Consider the following 26,222-nt stretch of genomic DNA (forward strand, 5'->3'; position numbering starts at 1 on the left):
AAGTCCTTAACTGGCAGCTTCATTAAATAGTACCCGCAAAACACCCGTCTCGAAGTCAGTGAAGAGGCGACTCTGGGATGTTGGCCTCCTAGTCAGGATTCCGCTGTCCAGTGTCTGTGTTCTCCCCCCCATCTTAATTGGTTATTTTTATTGGCCAGTCTGAGATAGGGCTTTTTCTTTGCAACTCTGCCTGGAAGGCCAGCATCCCAGAGTCACCTCTTCACTGTAACCATTGAGACTGGTGTTTTGCAGGTACTATTTAATGAAGCTGCCAGTTGAGGACTTGTGAGGCGTCTGTTTCACAAACTAGACACTAATGTACTTGTCCTCCTGCTCAGTTGTGCACCGGGGCCCCCCACTCCTGACTAACTAATTCCATGTGTTATTTCATAGTTTTGAAATATTCTGGTTAACTTTGCTATTATTACATTTCGGGGGATGCTATTCACTATTCCGTCTCGTGAATACAGAGTATAAAACGGCACAGGGGATGTCGGGTTTGCGGCGTGGCTATTTTGACAAATAGATCGACTGTTGGGCTTTTGCTCCATCTATGGCGGGACAGCGGGCAGGCATCAGCACTCGTTATGAATGTGTCTCCCTCTGCCACATAGACACATTGTATGATACACCGAGAGCAACTGCCTGCAAAAGAGATTCGCACAGAACTCGGCGATATACTGCAGCAGGTAACTTCAACTGTAAACTACAGCAAACCTGAGTAGTTGCTGCTTTTGCAATAGCTAATGGGGATCCTAATAAAATACACACAAAAAAAAAAAAAAAAAAAAAAACAACAACATCCCCAAGTGTTCGCAAAACTATGTGGAGATATGGGATCAGAGCATGACAACGTTCCATTTCATACAGAGGCTTGGTGGTTAGAGGGGGAGAGTTGGAAATATTTTTTGCATTGAGAGAGGAACTGCTGTCATTAAATTAATGAATGATTAAATAAAAAAAATGTAAATCGGTTGACTGTGTAATTAAAAGAAAATCATGTAAGAGACATGGGAAACTGAACAGTAGAATCGAACAGCTGATAGAGCTATCATGTGACAAATGTTGCAGACAACGCATTCACGGATCATTACGTAGTAGTTTTGATTCCTGACTGAAAGGGAATACCCTGCCATTTACCTCTGAGCATTAATCGCGCAGTCAAAATATCTGTAAACTTGGAAATCTCTGACTTCAGAGCGTTCAAGACAACTGAAAACTCGGGGGGGGACTCTAACTGGGAAAAATAATTTTGAACAGTCATCCAACTCGGGAACTCGGACCACTTTCTGGAGCACCGATTTTCCGACCTGAAGATCAATGACGTCATGATATGACCTCGTATTTTTCAGAGTTCCCACTTATCTTGAAAGCACCATACAACTCAAGGTACCCGTCACCAGCTTATATCTGTGTGAAGCTGGATTCAGTGCTCTCGTCTGCATTAAAACCAAATATCAATCCAGGTTGATGTGACAGATGAATTGTGCATTGTCGACCACGCCCGCCGAATTTGAGAAGCTCTGACGCGACATGCATCAAGCACACCCATCTCATTAGTGGTGTTGAGATGAGATACATTACGTCAGACTAATTTGCAATGGACTGTCATAGCCCCACGTTAAAAGTATGTGATGGTGAGTTGAGAAAACAAATCTTAAATTATGTTTGAATGATTTTCAATTGACTGTCATAGTCCCAAATAAGTAAACATTGGCTGTTTATTTAAAATAAAAAAAATCACATGCCTAGCAGTCTTGCGTTTTTTTTATATGCCAATATCGAACGGCTACTTACTGTATAGTATGGATTGATTCAGGATTTGTTAACACGACGGAACTATTAGGGCACTACTCCAACTAATGCAGACTGCTATCTAACAAATTATTGCTAGGAGCTAAGCAGGCCAACCACCTGTTGCTACATATAGGAGTCAACTACAGCTACCTCGGTTTCCACAGGATTTAAAATCGAAGGGAATGGCGAGTTGGTTGTATGGAGGATCTGATTTGGCTTGATTTCTAAGCTAACGTTAGCATTCTAGCTTCACTACTGCTTCTAAAAACAGCCAACAGGCCAATTCTTACAAACCACATACACTGAACAAAAAATACAAACGCAACATGTAAAGTGTTGGTCCCATGTTCATGAGCTGAAATAAAAGATAGCAGAACTTTTCCATACGTTTATTTCTCTCAAATGTTGCGCACAAATTTGTTTACATCCCTGTTGGTGAGCATTTCTCCTTTGTCAAGACAATCCATCAAACTGACAGGTGTGGCATATCAACAAGTTGATTAAACATGACCATTACACAGGTGCACCTTGTGTGGGGACAATAAAAGACCAATAAAATGTGCAATTGTCACATAAGACAATGCTACAGATATTTCAAGTTGACAGAAGGAATGTCCACCAGAGCTGTTGCCAGAGAATTTAATATTAATTTCTCTACCGTAAGATAATTTGGCAGTACGTCCAAACGGGCACACAACTGCAGATCACATGTAATCATGCCATCCCATTCTGCACAAACTGTCATAAGCCATCTCTGGGAAGCTCATCTGTTTGCTTGTCATCCTCACCAGGGTCTTGAACTGACTGTAGTTCGGCGTCGTAACAGACTTCAGTGGGAAAATCTCACCTTTGATGGCCAATGGCACGCTGGAGAAGTGTGCTCTTCACAGATGAATCCCAGTTTAAAGATTGTACCGGGCAGCGTGCATGGCGTCGTGTGGGCAAGCGGTTTGCAGAGGTAAACGATATGAACAGAGTGCCCCATGATGGCGGTGGGGTTTAGGTATGGGCAGGCATAAGCAACGAACAATGAACATAATTGCATTTTATCTATGGCAATTTGAATGCACAGATACTGTGACAAGATCCTGAAGCCCATTGTCTGGCCATTCATCCTCCGCCATCACCTCATGTTTCAGCATGATAACGCACAGCCCCATGTCGCAAGGATCTGTACACAATTCCTGGAAGCTGATTATTTAATGATGGTGTTGGAGTTGTGCCTGGCCGTGCAGTCATGAGTACTCCCTGTTCACTCATGACTACACGGCCAGGCACAACTCCAACACCATCATTAAATTAAATTTGCTGATGACACAACAGTGGTAGGCCTGATCACCGACAACAACGAGACGGCCTATAGGGATGAAGTCAGACACCTGGCCGTGTGGTGCCAGGACAACAACCTCTCCCTCAAAGTGATCAAGACAAAGGAGATGATTGTGGACTACAGGAAAAGGAGGACCGAGCACACCCCCACTCAACAGGGCTGCAGTGGAGCAGGTTGTGAGCTTCAAGTTGCTTGGTAACCACATCAACATATTAACATAGTGGATGGAAGCTCAACTGTTACACTGGCAATACTAAAGTGCCTATAAGAACATCCAATAGTCAAAGGTTAATGAAATACAAATGGTATGGAGGGAAATAGTCCGATAATAACCACAACATAATACTTCTTACCTGGGAATATCAAAGACTCATGTTAAAAGGAACCACCAGCTTTCATATGTTCTCATGTTCCGAGCAAGGAACTTAAACGTTAGCTTTCTTACATGGCACATATTGCACTTTTACTTTCTTCTCCAACACTTTGTTTTTGCATTATTTAAACCAAATTGAACATGTTTCATTATTTACTTGAGGCGAAATTGATTTTATTGATGTATTATATTAAGTTAAAATAAGTGTTCATTCAGTATTGTTGTAATTGTCATTATTAAAAAAATAAATTAAAAAATAAATTAAAAAAAAACGTCCGATTGATCGGTATCGGCTTTTTTTGGTCCTCCAATAATCAGTATTGGCGTTGAAAAATCCTAAAATCGGTCGAACTCTAACAGAGGGTAGTGAGAACGGCCCAGTACGTCACTGGGGCCAAGTTCTGACATCCAGGACCTCTATACCAGGCGGTGTCAGAGGAAGGCCCTAAAAATTGTCTAAGACTCAAGCCACCCTAGTCATGGACTGTTCTCCCTGCTTCCGCACAGAAAGCAGTACCAGAGCGCAAAGTCTAGGTCAAAGAGGTTTCTAAACAGCTTCTACCCCCAAGCCATTAGACGCGTGAAAATCTAGTCAAACAGCTACCCAGAATATTTGCATTGCCCCCTCCCCCCACTTTAATTAACTCTCCCTACATGTACATACTACCTCAACTAACTGGTTCCCCTGCACATTAACTCTGTACATGTTGTTATATTTTTCCTGCTGCTCTTTAATTACTTGTTACTTTTATCACATACATATTTGTATATATTTTTTAAGCTACACTGTTGGTTAGGGGGTCATAAGTAAGCATTTCACTGTAAGGTCTACACTGGTCATATTCAGCACATGTGACTAATACAATTTGATTTTAATGTCCCAGTCACTCCATGGCCTGCATACTCATCAGACATGTCACCACTCATTGAGCATGGTTGGGATACTCTGGATCGACGTATACAACAGCATGCTCCAGTTCCCGCCAATATCCAGCAACTTTACACAGCCATTGAAGAGGATTGAGCTAATATTCAGCAGGCCACAATCAACCTGATCAAGTCTATGTCAAGGAGATGCGTAGAACTGCATGAGGCAAATGGGGGTCACACCAGATACCGAGAATTTATTATGTTTTTTTAATCCACGGCCCTACTTTTTTTTGTGACCAACAGATTCATACAGTTGAAGTTGGAAGTTTACATACACCTTAGCCAAATACATTTAAACTCAGTTTCACAATTCCTGATACGTAATTTTTACTAGGATTAAACATCTTAGGTCAGTTAGGATCACCACTATTTTTAAAATGTGAAATGTCTGAATAATAGTAGAGAAAATGATTTATTTCAGCTTTTATTTCTTTCATCACATTCCCAGTAGGTCAGAAGTTTACATCGTGGCCAAAATGTTTGAGTATTAATTTCCACAAAGTTTGCTGCTTCAGTGCCTTTAGATATTTTTGTCAGATGTTACTATGGAATACTGAAGTATACTTACAAGCATTTCACAAGTGTCAAAGGCTTTCATTGACAATTACATGAAGTTGATGCAAAGAGTCAATATTTGCAGTGTTGAACCTTCTTTTTCAAGAACTCTGCAATCCGCCCTTGCATGCTGTCAATTCATTTCTGGGCCACATCCTGACTGATGGCAGCCCATTCTTGCATAATCAATGCTTGGAGTTTGTCAGAATTTGTGGGGTTTTGTTTGTCCACCCGCCTCTTGAAGATTGACCACAAGTTCTCAATGGGATTAAGGTCTGGGGAGTTTCCTGGCCATGGACCCAAATATCGATGTTTTGTTCCCAGAGCCTCTTAGTTATCACTTTTGTCTTATGGCAAGGTGCTCCATCATGCTGGAAAGGGCATTGTTCGTCACCAAACTGTTCCTGGATGGTTGGGAGAAGTTGCTCTCTGAGGATGTGTTGGTACCATTCTTTATTCATGGCTGTGTTCTTAGGCAACATTTTGAGTGAGCCCACTCCCTTGGCTGAGAAGCAACCCCACACATGAATGGTCTCAGGATGCATTACTTTTGGCATGACACAGGACTGATGGTAGCGCTCACCTTGTCTTCTCCGGACAAGCATTTTTACAGATGCCTCAAACAATTCGGAAAGCGGATTCAGAGAAAATGACTTTACCTCAGTCTTCAGCAGTCCAATCCCTGTACCTTTTGCAGAATATCAGTCTGTCCCTGATGTTCTTCCTGTAGAGAAGTGGCTTCTTTGCTGCCCTTCTTGACACCAGGCCATCCTCCAAAAGTATTTGCCTCACTGTGCATGCAGATGCACTCATACCTGCCTGCTGCCATTCCTGAGCAAGCTCTGTACTGGTGGTGCCCCGATCCCGCAGCTGAATCAACATTAGGAGAGAGTCCTGGCGCTTGCTGGACTATCTAGGGCGCCCTGATGCCTTCTTCACAACAATTGAACCACTCTCCTTGAAGTTCTTGATGATTTGATAAATGGTTGATTTAGGTGCAATCTTACTGGCAGCAATATTCTTGCATGTGAAGCCCTTTTTGTACAAAGCAATGATGATGGCATGAGTTTCCTTGCAGGTAACCATGGTTGACAGAGGAAGAACAGTGATTCCAAGCACCACCCTCCTTTTGAAGCTTCCAGTCTGTTATTAGAACTCAATCAGCATGACAGAGTGATCTCCAGCCTTGTCCTCGTCAACACTCACACGTGTTAACGAGAGAATCACTGACATGTCAGCTGGTCCTTTTGTGGCAAGACTGTAAAGCAGTGGAAATGTTTTTGGGGGATTCAGTTCATTTGCATGGCAAAGAGGGACTTTGCAATTAATTGCAATTCATCTGATCACTTTTCATAACATTCTGGAGTATATGCAAATTGCCATCATACAAACTGAGGCAGCAGACTGTGAAAATGATTGTGTCATTCTCAAAACTTTTGGCCACGACTGTACTCAATTAGTACTTGGTAGCATTGCCTTTAAATTGTTTAACTTGAGTCAAATGTTGTATGTAGCCTTCCACAAGCTTCCCACAATAAGGTGGGTGAATTTTGGCCCATTCCTCCTGACAGAGCTGGTGTAACTGAGTCAGGTTTGTAGGCCTCCATGCTCGCACACGCCTTTTCAGTTCTGCCCACACATTTTCTATAGGATTGAGGTCAAGGCTTTGTGATGGCCACGCCAATACCATGACTTTGTTGTCCTTAAGCCATTTTGCCACAACTTTGGAAGTATGCTTGGGGTCATTGTCCATTTGAAAGACCCATTTGTGACCAAGCTTTAAATTCCTGATTGATGTCTTGAAACGTTTCAATACATCCACATAATTTTCCTTTCTCATGAAATGAGTCTCTCCTGCAGCAAAGCACCCCCACAACATGATGCTGCCACCCATGTGCTTCATGGTTGGGATGGTGTTCTTCAGCTTGCAAGCCTCCCCCTTATCCTCCAAACATAACGATGGCCATTCTGGCCAAACAGTTCTATTTTTGTTTCATCAGACCAGAGGACAGTTCCCCAAAAAGTCCCCATGTGCAGTTGCAAACCGTAGTCTGTCTTTTTTTATGGCGGTTTTGGAGCAGTGGCTTCTTCCTTGCTGAGCGGCCTTTCAGGTTGTTTATATAGGACTCATTTTACTGTAGATACTTTTTTACCTGTGTCCTCCAGCATCTTCACAAGGTCCTTTGCTGTTGTTCAGGTATTGATTTGCACTTTTCACACCAAAGTACGTTCATCTCTAGGAGACAGAACGCGTCTACTTCCTGAGTGGTATGACGGCTGCGTGGTCCCATGGTGTTTATACTTGCGTACTATTGTTTGTACAGATGAACGTGGTACCTTCAGGTGTTTGGAAATTACTCCCAAGGATGAACCAGACTTGCGGAGGTCTACAATTTTTTTTCTGAGGTCTTGGCTGATTTCTTTTGATTTTCCCATGATGTCAAGCAAAGAGGCACTGAGTGTGAAGGTAGGCCTTGAAATACATCCACAGGTACACCTCCAATTGACTCAAATGATGTAAATTAGCCTTTCAGAAGCTTCTAAAGCCATGACATCATTTTCAGACATTTTCCAAGCGGTTTAAAGGCACAGTCAACTTAGTGTATGTAAACTTCTAACCCACTGGAATTGTGATACAGTGAATAAGTGAAATAATCTGTCTGTTAACAATTGTTGGAAAAATTACGTGTGTCATGCACAAAGTACATGTCCTAACCGACTTGCCAAACTATAGTTTGTTAACAAGAAATTTGTGGAGTGGTTGAAAAAAGAGTTTTAATTACTCCGAGCCAAGTGATGTGAAATCCATAGATTAGGGCCTAATGAATGTATTTTAATTGACTGATTTCCTTACATGAACTGTAACTCAGTCAAATCATTGAAAGTGTTGCGTTTCTATTTCTGTTCTATGTAGTTTGAAATAGAAGTGACTGGCGAGATAGGCTTTGTCCTCTTTCCTATACAGCAACTAACAAACTATGGATCGATTGGCTTGCTACCGTGTTTGTGCGCCCTCCTGAGCCTGTGTCTCCTTTAGTCTCCTTTCCACACTGGAGAATGATGTCATTCTTGTGACATTTTATGTTATTTATTTTTTATATTTTTATTTTTAATCCCAGCCCCCTTCCCCGCAGGAGTTCTTTTGCCTTTTTGTCGTCTGTCATTGTAAATATGAATGTCTTCTTAACTGACTTGCCTAGTTGAATAAAATGTCAAGAAATTCCAAGCTATTTTAATTTTTTTAAGTTTGAGATAGGATTTTACTGAGTGGGTTCTCAAATTTATGCTTTGGCCACAACTAGTAAAGGACGAGTCAACAACATTCTTCAGGTATGAGATTTGAGATTTTCACAAGACTTTAAAAGCTTAACTGTGAACTACTGCAATTTAAAAACTTGACCGTGACCAATGTGTCCAAACATCTGACAGCAACCCTCTACACATAGCAGTCAATGCCTATTAGGTTCTGGTGAAAATTAGTGCACTATGTAGGGAATAGGGTACCATTTGGGGTACAGCCTAGGTTACCTGGTATGGCATAGGGGTCTTCGGGGTAGGTCTCCCTGTCATAGAGGAAGGGGTGGTACCTCAGGATCCCCTCCACTATTCCGTCAACGTCTGTGCAGGCCTTGAACTCGAATGTGTCAGCCGACGTGTTGATGTAGAGCGTCTGCATGTCGTTGTCGATCTCTCGGAGGTTCACCATGCGAGGGATCTTGGGGAACTTCTCCAGCAGAGAGATCTGAACAGTAGATAAATATCAATATAGTACCACAAAATTAGAGGCGGCAGGGTAGCCTAGTGGTTAGAGAGTTGGACTAGTAACCGAAAGGTTTCAAGTTCAAATCCCCGAGCTGACAAGGTACAAATCTGTCGTTCTGCCCCTGAACAGGCAGTTAACCCACTGTTCCTAGGCCGTCATTGAAAATAAGAATTTGTTCTTAACTGACTTGCCTAGTTAAATAAAGGTAAAATAAAATAAGAGTTATAAAATAAGAGTTATAAATGTAAAATAAAATAAGAGTTATAAAACAAAGATTGAATAGATGCTCTTGGATGACTATTGTCTGTAGCACTACCATAAAATAACATAATTACATGGTTATTTAAATACAATGACAATCTTACCTGAATGTCAATGTTGGAAACACAATCAGAGTTTCGGTAGGAGGCTTTCATGTCATTCCCATTTAGGCCGTGAATGTAGTAGTGATACAAGTGGCTGAAAACAAAGCAGATTGTAATTTCAATAACTTGTTAATGGATTTCAAAGAGTAAAATCAAAAGAGGACAACAACCAATTGGATTGAAAGGTGGTGGTGGCTATTTGGGACGGTGCAGGGCAGGCGGTATCCCAATACTATACCTCTAATTAATGAGACATGGTCTAAGGGTGTTCCATAATGAAAGCGTGTGAGATAAGCTATGGTCCAATGACTGTACCTGCTAGCAGCATGTGTCCCGCGTCCGAAGCTACACCCATAATAGTCGGTAGATGGCTCCAATTGGAGAATCACTGTTTGCGTCGCCGAGCAGTGAACAAGAAACTATTCAAATCCAGTTCAGATTCCCCCTCCCCAAATCAACACCAAACATGGATTCTATGTTGGGTTCTCACTTTGTGTCTACACTGGTCTGTGTTTCATACCTGAGACAACGTCTGAGAAATCATGGTCCAATGTCTATACCTGCTAGCAACATTTGTCACGCGTCTGAAGCTTCACCCATAAATCGGTATATTGGAGTCGCCCTTTGCGTCGCTGAGCAGTGAACTATTAAATCCAGTTTTTAGATGCTACCAAAGCAACATCTAATATGGATCCCCATCGTTTTTTTTCTGTCTTTGCGTGCACACATTTCCTGTACTTCCAGTCTGGGGCAGCATGGTGCCCATATTGCGAGGCTGATTAACATGACAAACAGGTATGGAACAGAATCCATGTTTGGTGTTGATTTGGGGAGGGGGAAATCGAAAAACTGGATTTTAATAGTTTCTTGTTCGGCGACGCAAACAGTGATTATCCAAATGGAGCCATCTACCGACTATTATGATATAGCTTCGGACACTGGACACATGCTGCTAGCAGGTACAGTCATTGGACCATGACTTCTCACACGCTGTCTCTATGGAATGCCCTTATACCTTCTCAATTAAATAATATTGGGATCGCCAGACGGGTGAGCAGACTCACGCCAGTTCTCTGGTCCACAGGTGGAAGTCCTGCTTGAGGAAGGTGACATGTTCAGGCTGGATTCCCGTAACCACCACGGCCGTGAAGCTGTCCTTTCCCACCTCCTCAGCGATCAGCCCATGGAGGAAGCGCTCCTCGTCGTCTCTCACGTGGGACGAGTCAGCCATCTGCGGGGTGGAGAATTGAACATGGCTTTCATTAAATAGAGGATGGCCACTGAGGGAAGGTTATAGCAGTTTGCCACCGATACTGAAAGTTCCAAATGGACGGATTGAGGACGCCTTTCGGAGATCACATCAACATTTTGAGTGATCTGGGAGTTCAGGCTGGATTCCTCCCTTACCTTCCGGTTTCTGATGAAACCACTGTAAATATCTTCCTTGTTCCGCTCCTTCCTCTCAAATTCTTCTTTTGAAATGATGAGTTCATGGACATCTGGGGAGCCCGCTGGTTTGGTGATCATCTTTAACAAAGACAGAGATATCAAGTCATATAGTAGCGCATCACAGTCCATTAGGGGAATATGGTAGAACACAGAGGAACATTTACCCTGGTTGACTGTCCAATGTAGAACACTGCTTGTTTCCCTCCTACTCCAAAATATGATATATCACTGTTGAGACTGCGAGCGACTGGATCAGGGCGAACATACCCTGCATGATCACTAGTGAGACAAAACAGGATAATCACTGACGATAGATACATAGAAAGCACCAAAAACGAACTTCAAGTGTATACTTAATTATTTGGAAAGTGCATTTTAATATACATTTACTGTGAGTCATTTAAAAAAATGTAACTTAGCAAGTCAGTTAAGAACAAATTCTTATTTTACAATGACGGCCTACCCCGGCCAAACCCTCCCCGAACCCAGAAGACGCTGGGCCAATTGTTCGCCACCCTAGGGGACTCCTGATCACGACCGGTTGCGATACAGCCCAGGATCGAACCAGGGTCTGTCGTGATGTCTCGCACTGAGATGCAGTGCCTTAGACCTCTGCGCCACTCTGGAGATGGGTCTGACTGCATTGTCTGATCGAGACACCTGAACAGGTCAGATCGAGTGATGTGGAAAAACTCCTGGCCCTACTCTTGCTAAACCAACCTTGAAAACATGCCGCTTTCCCTGCTGAATTTGGAGAGCCTGTACACAGCCCAGTTATTAAGCTGTTTGGAGGTCATTCCACAGCCATTGTCCATGATAACCACTGCATGTTTCCCCAAGGACTCATCAAACAGCTGGGGGAAGAGATGAGAAACAATCAACTACCTCTGTGTCCCATTCCATCAATACTGTAGGGGTGCAGAACACTGACCTTTATATGAAAACATCATAATACTTATGCATCACATTCATTCAAGACCATATGAGGTTTACAATTGTTAGAAAAATAGGGAGAGTAAAAATTATTTTTTTAATCCACAGTAGTATCTCACCAATCGGATGTCTATGGTCCTCACTCCTGTGTTGTGCGATGTAGCTGACAGTGCATTGTCGATTAGTTCTGCAAAGGCATACGCTGTTGGGGGGGGGGGGGGGGGGGGGGGGGGGGCAAGGCTTTAATTAACTATAGGCCTTTTAACACAGCTTCTTCTGGAACAAAATCAGCCCGGGCCAGTAACTTCAAAGCGTCACAGAGTAGAAAATTGGTTGTAAGTGCTGAGCATAGACATTTCATTCAGTGTGGTGCAGTGTGAACACAGCTAATGAATACACACAGGACTGTAATATTGTTGGTTTGGGCTGGAGAAGGTACAGTATTTCAGAGGCACTCACGTAAAGAATTCTGGCCCTCACTAGCGTAGTACTCATACATGCCACTCTGGACCAGTGTGTCATAGTGAGGGAGAAACACAATGTGTTCCTTAGTTGCCACGGGCAGGATCTGGTCCTCGGTCTGCAACAGGTGGAGAGTGTTTCCTTGTTGAAGATTCTCTGAAAGAGATGACATATCAACAACATAACGTAGTCGCTCACCTCTTATTCCCCTTGTATAAAAGGCATATTTGTGACCCAATGCCTGACTATTAGTATACCAAAAACATTTTCACTGATTGATCCAAGTAACATGCCTATTATTTTAAATTATCAATTAAAAAGTTGATGACTGGCATTTCCCTTTGGCATTTCTTTCTAGCACTACACCTGGTAGCCCTGACTGGAATGTCACTTACCATATCTGTCAAAATCTATTCCTTTTCTGTCCGTTGTTGTCAAGACAAACGTTTCGTTGGAAGGAATGGCAAATTCCTAACAACACATGGAAAATAGTTGTTAGATATACAAGTTTTGATAATTTGGTGAATGGTTTAGATATTGTATTGACAACTTGTTTATAACACTTGCTTATAACACTTGCATATAACACGTGCTAGCAAGCTATTAACAATTTCATTAAAACATTAAATTGGCAAATGACAGCTATATTTTTGGATCAATGCACTTCCCATGATCCGCCACCTAGCCAAGCTATCGAATGAGCTGCTAGTTAAATGTCAATAATCGTGGGAACTCATTAATTTTCAAGAGCCAGCTGTTGCAAATTTGCAATCAAGCAGGCAGCTGTCTGGCTAACATATATCTGGATAACTAACGACTTTAGCTAGCTAGCTAGCTACTGTACCTTCGATACAACTTGAAGGAAGTCGTTGAAGTCCAAGCCATTTATGTCCAGAACTCTCTCCATTGCGTCGTGTCTTTCCGGACGACAGTCGAATATTACCACACTTTTATGTGGTTTATCTGACCCGTTAACTCCATTTTTACTCTGTGAAATGTGTGTTCTATTGCTATTGGCAACAGCAGACGTTGTCACACCTTCCGACTCTGCCATGTTTCTTCTTCAGGTGAAAGAAGTCGTGAGTATGCGCAATGTACTGCGCATCTATCGCGTGGGCTGTGTCGTCACTAGTTGCAGCAAAATCCTAAACCCCGCCTATTTCGACAATTTATTTTCACATTTAACCCTAACCAAACTGCTAACATTATGCATAACTATAAAATCCAATTTACACCAAAAATCTATTTTTGTTTTCATTATTTCTTTATGATATAGCCAATTTCAACTTTGTGGATGTGGAAACGCGCTGGGGTGTATTCATTGGTTGAATTCCGTTGCAAAACTTTTGGTCTGTTACGAGGAACCAAACGGAAGTAAACGAAATCTGCACCCGGGGTGTCCGCCCCTGGGTTGTCCCTCCCGTTTTCGTTCCGTTTAAGAAAGGTTTTACAACAGAATCGACGTATTGAATATGCCACAGGTTTGGCGAATGCACGTGACGATAGACAATCATCATGGCGGCGCACAGCAATAATGTCCAAGTAGAGAAAGTAGGAAACCCAGCAAAGAAACGAAATGTGTAAGTAACGTTAGCAAGCTAGTCACCCCCACAAGGTACGCTTATGGACACTCACGGCATGTAAAGATATCAAAGAGAGAGTTAGGAGAAAGTAGTTTGCCAACCAGATTGGCTATGTCGATTGTGTTTAGAAATGCCAACGGGTGGCTGTTGGATGCTTGTTCACTTGTCGACAAGGGTGTCCAACTATGTAACGTTACTTCGGAGAGGAAAGCAGCCAGTGGGAAGTCGCATTTTAAATGTTGTTTTAAACATGAGTGTTTTCAGATTTTAAAGTCTCACGTTAGTGTTAAATCAAGTTGTACTGTGACCACAAACGACAGTACCGTCTCGAATGCAGCACTACAGAGGAGTGAGAATAAAACTACAGTGGATTGTAAACCATCAAAGGTAAATTGTGCTATGGATGCAAGGACTGACCATCCATGGTATCAACAGTATTGTTTTAACCTGATGTTATGAGGCTATACAGTGTTTGTTTATGTTTACAATGTTTACAAACATTGGAGAAAAATAAGCTTATATTTTATGTTCTAATGCAGTGTGACAGTTGAACTAAGCTCATGAGGTTATGTTCTGTGTGTGTGGTGTATGTGTGTGCATTTTTCACTGGCTGCCAATAAATAGGCCATAGTGGCAAAATAATTACAATTTAGCAATTAAACTCTGGAGTGATAGATGTGTAGAAGATGAATGTGCAAGTAGAGATACTGGGGTGCAAATTAGCACAAAAAAAAAAAACAGTATGGGGGATGAGGTAGTTGGATGGGCTATTTACAGATGGGCTATGTGCAGTGATCTGTGAGCTCCTCTGACAGCTGGAACTTAAAGTTAGTGAGGGAGATATGGCTCTCCAGCGTCAGTGATTTTTGCTATTCCTTCCAGTTATTGGCAGCAGAGAACTGGAAGGAAAGGTGGCCAAAGGAGGAATTGGCTTTGGGGGTGACCAGTGAAATATACCTGCTAGAGCGTGTGCTATGGGTGGGTGTTGCTATGGTGACCAGTGAGCTGAGATAAGGCAGGGCTTTACCTAGCAAAGACTTATAGATGACCTGGAGCCAGTGGGTTTGGTGACAAATGTGAAGCGAGGGTCAGCCAACGAGAGCATACAGGTCGCAGTGGTTGGTAGTATATGGGGCTTTGGTGACAAAACGGATGGCACTGTAATAGACTGCATCCAGTTTGCTGAGTAGAGTGTTGGAGGCTATTTTGTAAATGACATCGCCGAAGTCAAGGATCGACAGGATAGTCCGTTTTACGAGGGTATGTTTGGCAGCATGAGTGAAAAATAGGAAGCCGATTCTAGATTTAATTTTGGATTGGAGATGCTTAATGTGAGTCTGGAAGGAGAGTTTACAGTAACCAGACACCTAGGTATTTCTAGTTGTCCACATTTTCTAAGTCAGAACCTTCCAGAGTAGTGATGCTGGGCGGGCATGTGCAGGCAGCGATCGGTTGAAGAGCATGCATTTAGTTTTACTTGCATTTAAGAGCAGTTGGAAGCCACGGAAGGAGAGTTTATGGCTTTGAAGCTTGTCTGGAGGTTAGTTAACACATTGTCCAAAGAATGGACAGAAGTATACAGAGTGGTATCGTCTGCATAGAGGTGGATGAGAGAATGACCAACAGCAAGAGCGACATCATTGATGTATACCGAGAAAGGTGTCGGCCCGAGAATTGAACCCTGTGGCACCCCCATAGACTGCCAGAGGCCTGGACAATAGGCCCTCTGATTTGACACACTGAACTCTGTCTGAGAAGTAGTTGGTGAACCATGCGAGGCAGTCATTGCGAGGCTGTTGAGTCTGCTGATAAGAATGTGGTGACTGACAGAGTCGAAAGCCTTGGCCAGGTCGATGAATACAGCCGCAAAGGTGTAGACCTTAGTGAAATGCTTACTTATAAGACCTTAACCAACAATGCAGTTTTAAGAAAATAGTGTTAAGTATTTACTAAAAAAAACTGAAGTAAGAACGTTAGAAAAATAACACATTTCAAGAGCAACAATAAAATAATAGTAATGAGGCTATATACACTGCTCCAAAAAATAAAGGGAACACTAAAATAACACATCCTAGATCTGAATGAATGAAATATTCTTATTAAATACTTTTTTCTTTACATAGTTGAATGTGCTGACAACAAAATCACACAAATTATCAATGGAAATCAAATTTATCAACCCATGGAGGTCTGGATTTGGAGTTACACTCAAAATTAAAGTGGAAAACCACGGGCCAGTCCATAGCATCAATGCCTTCCTCTTGCAGGAACTGCTGACACACTCCAGCCACATGAGGTCTAGTATTGTCTTGCATTAGGAGGAACCCAGGGCCAACCACACCAGCATATGGTCTCACAAGGGGTCTGAGGATCTCATCTCGGTACCTAATGGCAGTCAGGCTACCTCTGGCGAGCACATGGAGGGCTGTGCGGCCCCCCAAAGAAATTCCACCCCTCAGCATGACTGACCCACCGCCAAACCGGTCATGCTGGAGGATGTTGCAGGCAGCAGAATGTTCTCCACGGCGTCTCCAGACTGTCACGTCTGTCACATGTGCTCAGTGTGAACCTGCTTTCATCTGTGAAGAGCACAGGGCGCCAATGGTGAATTTGCCAATCTTGGTGTTCTCTGGCAAATGCCAAACGTCCTGCACGGTGTTGGGCTGTAAGCTCAACCCCCACCTGTGGATGTCGGGCCCTCATACCACCCTCATGGAGTCTGTTTCTGACCGTTTGAGCAGACACATGCACATTTGTGGCCTGCTGGAGGTCATTTTGCAGAGCTCTGGCAGTGCTCCTCCTGCTCCTCCCTACACAAAGGCGATGGTAGAGGTCCTGCTGCTGGGTTGTTGCCCTCCTACGGCCTCCTCCACGTCTCCTGATGTACTGGCCTGTCTCCTGGTAGCGCCTCCATGCTCTGGACACTTACGCTGACAGACACAGCAAACCTTGCCACATCTCGCATTGATGTGCCATCCTGGATGAGCTGCACTACCTGAGCCACTTGTGTGGGTTAGAGTGAAAGAGTGAAAGCACCGCCAGCATTCAAAAGTGACCAAAACATCAGCCAGGAAGCATAGGAACTGAGAAGTGGTCTGTTGTCCCCACCTGCAGAACCACTCCTTAATTGGGGGTGTCTTGCTAAATGCCTATAATTTCCACCTGTTGTCTATTCCATTTGCACAACAGCATGTGAAATGTATTGTCAATCAGTGTTGCTTCCTAAGTGGACAGTTTGATTTCACAGAAGTGTGATTGACTTGGAGTTACATTGTGTTGTTTAAGTGTTCCCTTTATTTTTTTGAGCAGTGTACATACCGGTACAGAGTCAATGTGCGGGGGCACAGGTTAGCCGAGGTAATTAAGGTCATATGTATGGTACCGGTCAAAAGTTTGGACACACCTACTCATTCAAGGGTTTTTCGTTATTTTTTACTAATTTCTACATTGTAGAATAATAGTGAAGACATCAAAACTATGAAAACACATGGAATCATGTAGTAACCAAATAACTGTTAAACAAATCAAAATATATTTTAGATTCTTCAAAGTAACCACCCTTTGCCTTGATGACAGCTTTGCACACTCTTGGCATTCTCTCAACCAGCTTCACCTGGAATGCTTTTCCAACAGTCTTGAAGGAGTTCCCACACATGCTGATCACTAGTAGGCTGCTTTTCCTTCACTCTGCAGTCCAACTCAACTGGATTGAGGTTGGGTGATTGTGGAGGCCAGGTCATCTGACGCAGCACTCCATCACTCTCCTACTTGGTCAAATAGCCCTTAACAGCCAGGAGTTGTGTTGGGTCATTGTCAATGGCCTGTCATTGTCCTGTTAAGCACAAACCAGAAGGGATGGCGCATTGCTGCAGAATGCTGTGGTAGCCTTGCTGGTTAAGTGTGCCTTGAATTCTAAATGAATCAGACCGTGTCACCAACAAAGCACCATCACACCTCCTCCTCCATACAAATGCAAATAGTCCAGATAGCCATTTGATTAGCTGTTCCGGAGTCTTATGGCTTGGGGGTAGAAGCTGTTAAGTCTTTTGGACCTATGCTTGACTAGACATGTCTGGAGAGTGGGGCTAACTTGCCAGGTACTATCACTGGGAAACGCCTTTGTTTTAACCACAGATCTTTTTGATATATTCAAATCCCACAGAAAAGAAAACGAAAATGCAATGATCTGAACCAAGGAGAAATTGATTCATTGGCCTTCCACCACAAGGTAATCTTATGTTCACCATTACTTAGTTTACCCATTACCATTACTCAGACTTTTTATTGTTGACCACTGCTTATCATTGTGTTATGACCAGATCAGGTCTGCCATTTTGGAGGGGACCAAATCCTTAGTGGATGCTGGGCTCTCCTGTGAGTACCTGAGTGAGGTCAACGATGCTCAGGAGGGTCCCCTGCCTTCCCACGAATGCAACCTGGCAGCCTTGTGTGACATGGCTAAAGAGCTCCCTCTAGTGAGTGAACATGGAGAGGACCCAGTTCAGTTTATTGAGTCTGAGGATGGCTGTAGTACAACACACCTTGACCTGTTCACACGGATCACAGAGAATTGTATGGACTTTGCCATGGAGGTGATGCTGATGGGAGAGAAATACATTATCCCACCACGATGTGCCTTCCTGCTCTCTGATTTTGCCAGAATGCAGCCCCTGGTTGGTTGTGAGTGTACAAAACCTGATCATGATAAAGAGCTTGCGTTTGCTGATTTTATGTTTTGTCAGTGCAGAAATACATTGTCTTTATAAATCTCCTAAACTCTCTAAAAATGTTTTGAGGAATCGAGTGGAGAGAAGGCAAGGCTTTAGTGAACTAAATAAGGATCCTCTCTGCCTGTATAGGCCTAATGTCTTAGAACAAGGTTTCCCAAACTCGGTCCTGGGACCCCCCCTCCCGGGTGACGGTTTCATTTTTTTCCTCAAGCATTACACAGCTGATTCAAATAATCAAAGCTTGATGTTGAGTTGATCATTTGAATCAGATGTAGTGCTAGGGCAAATAAACCAAATGTGCACCCAGAAGGGGTCCCAGGACCTAGTTTGGAGAAACCCTGTCTTAGAAAATTGATTATTTTGCAGATGGAAAGTTTTTCGACCTCATTGTCCTGGATCCTCCATGGGAAAACAAGTCTGTAAAAAGGAGTGGCAGGTCAGCGTTCTTATTCAGTGTGATTTTATTCCAAGCGACATCCACTGCAATGTATGACTCTGCGAACCTCTTATTCTGTTTTGACCATATTGTGCATTTCTCCTGCTGACCTCTAGGTATAGCTTTCTGCCCTCCTCCCAGCTCAAACGGCTCCCTGTCCCACTGCTGGCCTCCACAGGCTGTGTGGTGGTCACCTGGGTGACCAACAGGCCCAGCCACCTGCGCTTTGTCAGGGACGAGCTGTACCCACACTGGGGTGTGGAGGTGCTGGCAGAGTGGTTCTGGGTCAAGGTAGAACAGAAAGGAACCTAGAATTTATCAAAGTCATTATAGTTGTTTTAAATCTATTTAGTTTAAATGACACTACTAAATGGTGATAGTAAAAGTGGTCATGTTTCATCTAGGACCTCTAATGTTGAATTTGCTTCTGAAATGAGCTATATGGTCTTTATGAACGTAAGCATTTTTCTCTGATGTATTGTCTACGTTTTCGCCCTCAGGTCACCAGGTCAGGGGAATATGTGTTTCCACTGGATTCTCCGCATAAGAAGCCTTACGAGGTGTTGGTACTTGGTCGATATCGTGGGTGCGGACACCACTCACACAGGTGTGACAAAATAAAAATGTTATTCCATTGTATTTTTTTTTACCCCTTTTTCTCCCCAATTTCATGTTATCCAACTGGTAGTAGTTACAGTCTTGTCTCATCGCTGCATCGCTGCAACAAGGTCGAGAGCCGTGCATCCTCCGAAATCCAACCAAGCCGCACTGCTTCTTGATACAATGCCCGCTTAACGCAGAAGCCAGCCACACCAATGTGTCGGAGGAAACACCGTACACCTGGCGACCTTGTCAGCGTGCACTGCCTGCCACAGGAGTCGCTAGTGCGCGATGGGACAAAAACATCACTGCCCTCACCTAAACCGGACGACGCTGGGCCAATTGTGCGCCACCCCATGGGTCTCCCGGTCGTGGCCGGCTGTGACAGAGCCTGGACTCGAACCCAGAATCTCTAGTGGCACAGCTAGCACTGCGATTCAGTGCCTTAGACCACTGTGCCACTCGGGAGGCTACTTTTTTTTTTTTTACATGAATTTCTTAAAGGACCGGTGCAGTCAAAAACGGGATTTTAAATATGCAGTATTTCCACACCAAGGTTGGAATAATACGGTGAAATTGTGAAAATTATGTTAATGCCCTTTTCGTGTAAGAGCTGTTTGAAAAGACCCACTGAAATTTCTGCCTGTTTTGGTGGAATTGAGTTTAGTGCTGTCAGGTGACATCACCAGGTGGTAAATTAGTTAATAGACCAATAAGAAAGAGTTACGAACCTCTCTGCCAATAACAGTTTTCAGTTTTCCCCTCTACTAAAACCATTCCCAGACAGTCTTAGCAAAATTCTTGCTTGAGATATTGCTCTCTTGCTAAGAAGCTATTTTTGTTTCTTTTTGACCATTTTAATTAAAAACAATCACTGTGAGGTACTTAATTGTTACCCAGAAATGATTTAACGTTGAGATAAAAAAAAAAACAATGGCTGTATTGGACCTTTTTTTTAAGTCTCCTGTGTATTTTCTTTCATTACTGGAATGTTCGATCTCCTCCAAAACATGACGCGCTTTCTCCATCTCCTCTACAGCTCTCTGAGGAAGACAGAGCTCCCTATGGAGGAGCAACGTGTGATCGTCAGCGTCCCATCGGCCCTACACTCCCATAAACCTTCACTCTCAGGTCAGTATTCCCAGCACGTCCTGGTTCCACCAACAGCGTCATAAGTATGTCAGCGTCATAAGAACGTAATGTGGTAGCCAAGTGCGTAGGAATGAATGAATACAGTTCCAGTAATGAAATTCATAATTGGAGAAATGATTGAACTGAATAGTTTCACCACTAGAGGGCAATACTGTGACGTAAGTGTCCGCGATTGCTGTGTTTTGACCTGGCTCGCTAACTGTCAGTGCTCTGTTCTCACTGACTCACTCTCTGTCCCTCACTCTTTAAAAGCACAAGACAATGCCTTGCTATTAAACGGAAGGACATCAGCTGCAAGGTCTGTGCTCTAACCTGTCCGAATGGCTAATTGTGACCCCAGTTTGTCACGATGTGCTGCTGTACGGCCTGATTGGCCTTTGATTGTTAACAAGTCAAACCTTTTCTCTGATCCGTACAATGTTGTTTAGAAAGCAATGATGAGACAATGATTATGTAGAGTGGGGCTTGACATCAACTCTCTGCTTCTTCAGGGAAAGCGATTTATGCGTGTTTTATTTACTTGGGTAGCAAGAGGAAGAGGTTTGTCAGTGCCCTGTCAGCTGAATATACAAGATGACTGGGAAAGTGGCAGGATATTGTGAGATTTAAATTCGTTATGACTGCATTGTGCTTTGTAACTATTGGGTTGAGAATATATTATGAGTTTCTAATTACGCTTTGTTTCACAGCGTTGTCTTTTCATTGTTACAAATAATAAGTAATAGAACACACCGTATCTTTGCCTTGGGCAAGAGTTGCAGCAAAACAGTGTGATATCGTTTTTTTTCCCCAGCCATGATTGATAAGTCCACAGTCAAACTCAAAGAGCACGCTATTTCACACTCGCCAAGTAACCCATCATCATTTGAGCCGCTGTCATTCCGAATTGTGTGTTTTGATATATCACTTTTTGGTGACGTCATCCCCTTCTCATCCCTGTCTCTGGCTTCCAGTGAATCCCCCTCCAACCCCTCTGGGTAGCAGGGAGGCTGTGGTGGGCATGGTAGAACGCAGTGCTGCTGGGATGAAATGTCAGAGGAGCTGGTCCCGCGGAGAGGTGCCACGGCACATTAACATAACCTGTGATAAAGAGGTATAGAGCGGACCTTTTCTGATCCTGAAAGGTTCTATCGACCCGTTGGCAAAAAGGAACTTCCGGACGTGGGCATTAATGCTGAATATTCACTCTGGAGTACCCAGGGGCGGGAAAAGGATTTGGGCTGCTGTCCTTTTCTCACACCCCCTCTGGTGGATTCTTATGCAACAGCTTGAAATGGTGAATATCCACAGTGCTAAGTCTCTAAACCGCCCCCTTCTAAAACACAAAGTCCTCTTCCTCAGTCACTGTTACCACAGGGCAATATCCCTGTTAGGGGATTGGAGCACAAGTGGTGTATGTAGTCCCAAGTGTTTTGGATGTGCCAGGTCTGGAGGCAGTGGCCAACTCTTTACCCCTGACCTCAGTATGACATCACAGCATGGATGTCCTAAACAGAGGGCGGAGCGGAGAGCGACTCTGTGATCCGATAGCTCTCTACCCCCCCTCTCCCCCAGTGATCCTGTTAGTGACATCAGACGTGTGTGTGTGTGTGTGTGTGTGTGTAGCTGCAGTAGGGATACAGAGGGACACCAACGCTCACTCTCTACCTCAGAGATCCAAACACATCCTCGCCAGATGGCCGAAACGGCAGAAAAAAAGTGTTTATGCTCCTCAGAGTGTGAATAATCTGTTTGCTTTTAATTGTGGCTCCAAAAAACTTTGGTAATTAGCTAAAGTTGAATATTTTCCTCCCAGCATTGTATTGTAATAAGCGGCTAATTGGCAGTGCCCTCTTCGTGCCCGCCCAATTCAATGGCACCCAGCCAGCGTGTGTGAGATTCTAATTGACTTGTGAAAAGATGTGTGCTACTGTTTAAACTCAGAGAACCTGAGATAATGGTGAGTGATTTATATTTGTTCTATTTCACATGTAGAAGTGTGTGTGAATTGGAAATGTTATTTTTTTTTGTATATCCCAACTCGACCCTGGAGCAATTAGGGGTACGTGCCTTGCTCAAGGGCACATTGACCGATTCTTAATCTTGACGGCTCGGGGTTTCGATCTAGCGACATTTCGGTTACTGGCCCAACACTTTAACCACTAGGCTACCCGCTGTCCTGGGGTGGTGAGAAAGGCAGAGAAAATAACTTTCCTCACTCACAGCTGGAGGTGCTGAGTAAGGTGATATATGTACAGTATTTCTACCACTTTTAGCCAGTGGTGTAAAGTGCAAATGTTACTTTAAAGTACTACTTAAGTAGTTTTGGGGGAGGTGTCTGTATTTTACATTTATATTTAAAAAAAACTTTTACTCTACTATATTCCTGAAGAAGATATGTACTTTTTACTCCATACATTTTCCCTGACACCCAAAAGTACTCGTTATATTTCGAATGCTTAGGCAGGACAGCAATCATCTATCAATATAATGCGTTGTCATTCCTACTGCCTCTGATCTGGCAGACTCCCTAAACACAAATACTGTGTTTGTAAATTATGTCTGTGCCCGTCTGTATGTAAATACAAAAATAATTTTAATTGTGCCGTCTGGTTTGCGTAATATAAGTAATTTGATTTATAGCATTTACTTTTACTCAAGTATGACAATTGAGTACATATTCCAACTGCTTTTACCAAACACTTTTATCCAAACCGACTTACAGTACAGTGAGAGAATCAATATTTGTGTTCCCTGTGAGACTTCAACCCTCGACCTTGGCGTTGCTAGGGCCACGCACTTACCATCTGAGCCACACAGGACCGCACACACTGCAGTTTATTATTTGTGAGTGTTTGTGGTTTTATAACCTCCACTCACTCAAAGTATTAATTCCCTGAAATACCTCACTTTCAAAATGAATGGGTTGAGATCAGGTGGGGCAGTAGAACAAGCACTGTCATCAATACCCTTAACTTGGCTGTCCCAGGATCAGTGTGACAACCCAAACGGCACACTAATGCTTATTTAGTGCACTACATTTGAGTCCCGGTGGAAAAGTAGTGCACTAAATAGGGAATAGGTTGCCATTTGGGATTTACACCGAATGTGCAGGGTCTAAACTCAAGGCAGCAGCACTGAGAGAAACATCACAAAGAGCTAAGTTGAGCCGCGAGGCAAGCCGCAAGTCTCACACCCCCTCTCTTGCCTTGAGTTTTTAGATAATTAGACCTTTTTATTCCCTCTCCAAACTTTGCGGGCTGAGTCACCGATCAGAGTGTTTCTTCTGTGTTAGTCTGTGAGCTTTTCATGTTTGGCCTTTCTCCCCCCCCCCCACCCCCTAACTTTTTTCTTTCTGACATGTTTCGTAAGAGAGGTGTAGGCTGGGCAGGTTTGGGGGGGGGGATTGAGGGAGGGGGCTTAGACTCTCTGGGGTTTTGGCACTCATTAACCTGCCTAGTGTAGGGTGAGTGGAGTGTGTGACTGGGGCGTGAGCATGCATGTGAGCGAGCAGACAGCACCAGCGCAGGGGCGGAGAAGAAGTGAACCCTGTCGGTCAGGAATGCTGTTCCTGGAACACCATTGTTCCCCCGCTCAAGGACAGCCAGAACACCGCCATGCACGAATCCAGCATTCATTGGCAAGCCAGACATTAAGCCCCCACTCCCCCTTCTGCACCAGCTAAATACCCCCATAGGCTGATCCTGCTCAGATTTGTACTTTCTATCAGAATAATCTATTATTTCTAATCTCCTCTGAGGACATCTAAAATGTCTTGAACTCCCTATCCTCTCCCTCTTCTTTATTGACAGATATTAGAATGTGAGATGGGGAGATAGAGGAATAGAGTTCAGAAACTGAGTGACTGAACTGGGGATATAACCTGTGCCTCAAGGGGTTACCTGCTGTCTGGAGGCAGCAGCACTACCAATAGACCAGCCCTAGGTGCCCTGTTCTATTTCTTTGTTTCCCTCCACAGAGGTGTTAAGTCCGTACGTGGGTGCCGACGCCCGGTGCCTGGAGCTGTTTGCCAGAAGCCTGCAGCCAGGATGGACCAGCTGGGGCAACGAGGTGATCAAGTTTCAGCATGTCAGTTATTACACCATGGAGCCCACAGACGAGCCCACAGATACGGCTACAGGATCCTTACATGGAGAGTCCTCTCCTCACTTCTCTCTACCTCCTCCAACACCGGACTAATCATCACAGTTTAATAGCATACCGTTGAAGCGTTCCACATCAAAATCCCAATTCGTTTTCATAGTCAAGGAGCCCCTCAAATCTCTCTCCCTCTCTCCATCTCCTTTGATCTGTTATTTTCTTTCATTTGGGACTCTTGATTTGTGTTTCTGGGTCGTAGTATGTTGGGGGTGGTGAATCACAGAGCCCATGATGCGATGGAGGGGAGATGAAAGTGCATCGCTCCGGAGCTCAGATCAAGGTTGATGTTTTGAGCTGAAGCTAATAACCTATAGCTCTATGTTCGGTTCAGATACACAACTGTGTGTTACCTCAGAGTGGTGTGTTGTGCATTGATGATGGAGCTATGCTGGCACAATGCCTGGTTTAATAATTGTCAAAGTGTACGTACATGTTTTATGTGCTGAAATGTGTTGGGTAATGTGTATCCATTTAAATCCAAGAGTTGAATAAAGAAACCAAACTTTATTGTTTTGTATGACTCGACCCAGCCATAAGATGCTCTGATTTTGTGAGGACATTTGCCCTGTCCCATTGTAGAGATATGAATTACCTTGCACCCTTTTTGATGTGTTTTTCTGAGTGCAATGGCTATTTCATGTGTCCCAAATGGCACCCTTTTATAGAGCTCTGGTCAAAAGCACTGCTCTACATAGGGAATAGGGTGCCATTTGGAATGCACAATGCGGCTGTCATCCAGGTTACAGAGAGAGACCACCAGCTCCACTGCGAGCCATGCCTGCCTCTGAGTCTGCTGTTTGTATGTAGGAACCAAACAAATAACAGTACCTGAGCCATAAACAGTTAGATTACGTCATTCTCACACCATCCCTACCTACTAGTTTGGAAGGTGCCAAAACACTTTTTTTTGCCACCTCTCACACCTTCATCCATCCTTGGCTCTCTTCCTCCCCTCCCCTGTGTGGCTGGATAAGGTATGGGCAGGGTGGGGCTACTCTAACGGGCCTTTAGTTTCTCTGGGGGACTGTCACAGAGCCAGATGAGGATGAGTTACAGCCACTGCAGCACACAGCATAGCAATCACTAACTAATGAATCCAGAACAGGATCATTTCCGCATTACACGTTCTCTTTGTTTCTTTCTCCCTTTCTCATCCTCCATCTATTTCTTTCCCTCCTCTCACGACAGGAGGAAAACATGAATGAGAAACAGCAGAATGAGAGGTTAGATGTAATGTATTCCTGTCTGGGTAAAGAGGTAGACTCAGATATTGGACACTTATCACAGATTGAATTAAAGGAGTGTAGTGCTTTCTCATTAGTCTGCTCCCCAGGTGAGCACTTACTGAATTTATTCTTGTTATTGGGAGTTGTCAACTCCAAAATAATCCTGCTTCCTTGAAACCCCCATGGAGATGTGGCAAAATAAATACCACATTTGGAAAACAAACTTCTTAGTAGATTCAAGGCTCGGGCTGTAATGTAGCTGGAATCATAGTTATGAAAACATGATTTAAACATTTCTGCCTTTGACAAAAAAAATGTATTTCACAGGCTGCAACTGTGTTAGCATCAGTTTCAAAGGCAGCCAATTAGTGTTGAATGTCTCAAAGCATTGGTGTTGT

General features: G+C 43.6%; 2 protein-coding genes across 3 annotated transcripts in view; one reads left to right on the plus strand and one right to left on the minus strand.

Annotated features, from left to right (window-relative positions):
- smchd1 (structural maintenance of chromosomes flexible hinge domain containing 1) overlaps positions 1 to 13,052 on the minus strand; it is a 39,830-nt gene extending 26,778 nt beyond the window's left edge. The window contains exons 1-10 of the mRNA XM_036944232.1: positions 12,802 to 13,052; positions 12,353 to 12,428; positions 11,955 to 12,113; positions 11,615 to 11,697; positions 11,283 to 11,416; positions 10,727 to 10,841; positions 10,521 to 10,640; positions 10,178 to 10,344; positions 9,114 to 9,207; positions 8,514 to 8,727 (exon numbers count right to left, since the gene is read on the minus strand). Of these exons, the coding sequence (XP_036800127.1) occupies positions 8,514 to 8,727; positions 9,114 to 9,207; positions 10,178 to 10,344; positions 10,521 to 10,640; positions 10,727 to 10,841; positions 11,283 to 11,416; positions 11,615 to 11,697; positions 11,955 to 12,113; positions 12,353 to 12,428; positions 12,802 to 13,011 (1,372 nt within the window). The 5' untranslated portion in view covers positions 13,012 to 13,052. The remainder of the gene's footprint in view (positions 1 to 8,513; positions 8,728 to 9,113; positions 9,208 to 10,177; positions 10,345 to 10,520; positions 10,641 to 10,726; positions 10,842 to 11,282; positions 11,417 to 11,614; positions 11,698 to 11,954; positions 12,114 to 12,352; positions 12,429 to 12,801) is intronic.
- A 327-nt stretch (positions 13,053 to 13,379) lies between these two features.
- Positions 13,380 to 25,105, plus strand: mettl4 (methyltransferase like 4). 2 transcript variants are annotated; one of them, XM_021562965.2, is made up of 9 exons: positions 13,380 to 13,537; positions 13,861 to 13,927; positions 17,703 to 17,768; positions 17,860 to 18,220; positions 18,637 to 18,706; positions 18,823 to 18,997; positions 19,207 to 19,313; positions 20,346 to 20,437; positions 24,417 to 25,105. In XM_021562965.2, the coding sequence occupies exons 1-9, from the start codon at positions 13,473 to 13,475 to the stop codon at positions 24,635 to 24,637; spliced, it is 1,224 nt and encodes a 407-aa protein (XP_021418640.1). In that variant the 5' UTR covers positions 13,380 to 13,472; the 3' UTR covers positions 24,638 to 25,105. The 2 variants fall into 2 exon arrangements, with proteins under 2 accessions (XP_021418640.1, XP_021418639.1); XM_021562964.2 differs by having other exon boundaries at positions 13,382 to 13,927.
- Positions 25,106 to 26,222: the final 1,117 nt, after the last annotated feature.

The sequence above is a fragment of the Oncorhynchus mykiss genome, chromosome 15 (assembly GCF_013265735.2).
Source record: "Oncorhynchus mykiss isolate Arlee chromosome 15, USDA_OmykA_1.1, whole genome shotgun sequence".
Classification (NCBI taxonomy): Eukaryota; Metazoa; Chordata; class Actinopteri; order Salmoniformes; family Salmonidae; genus Oncorhynchus; species Oncorhynchus mykiss.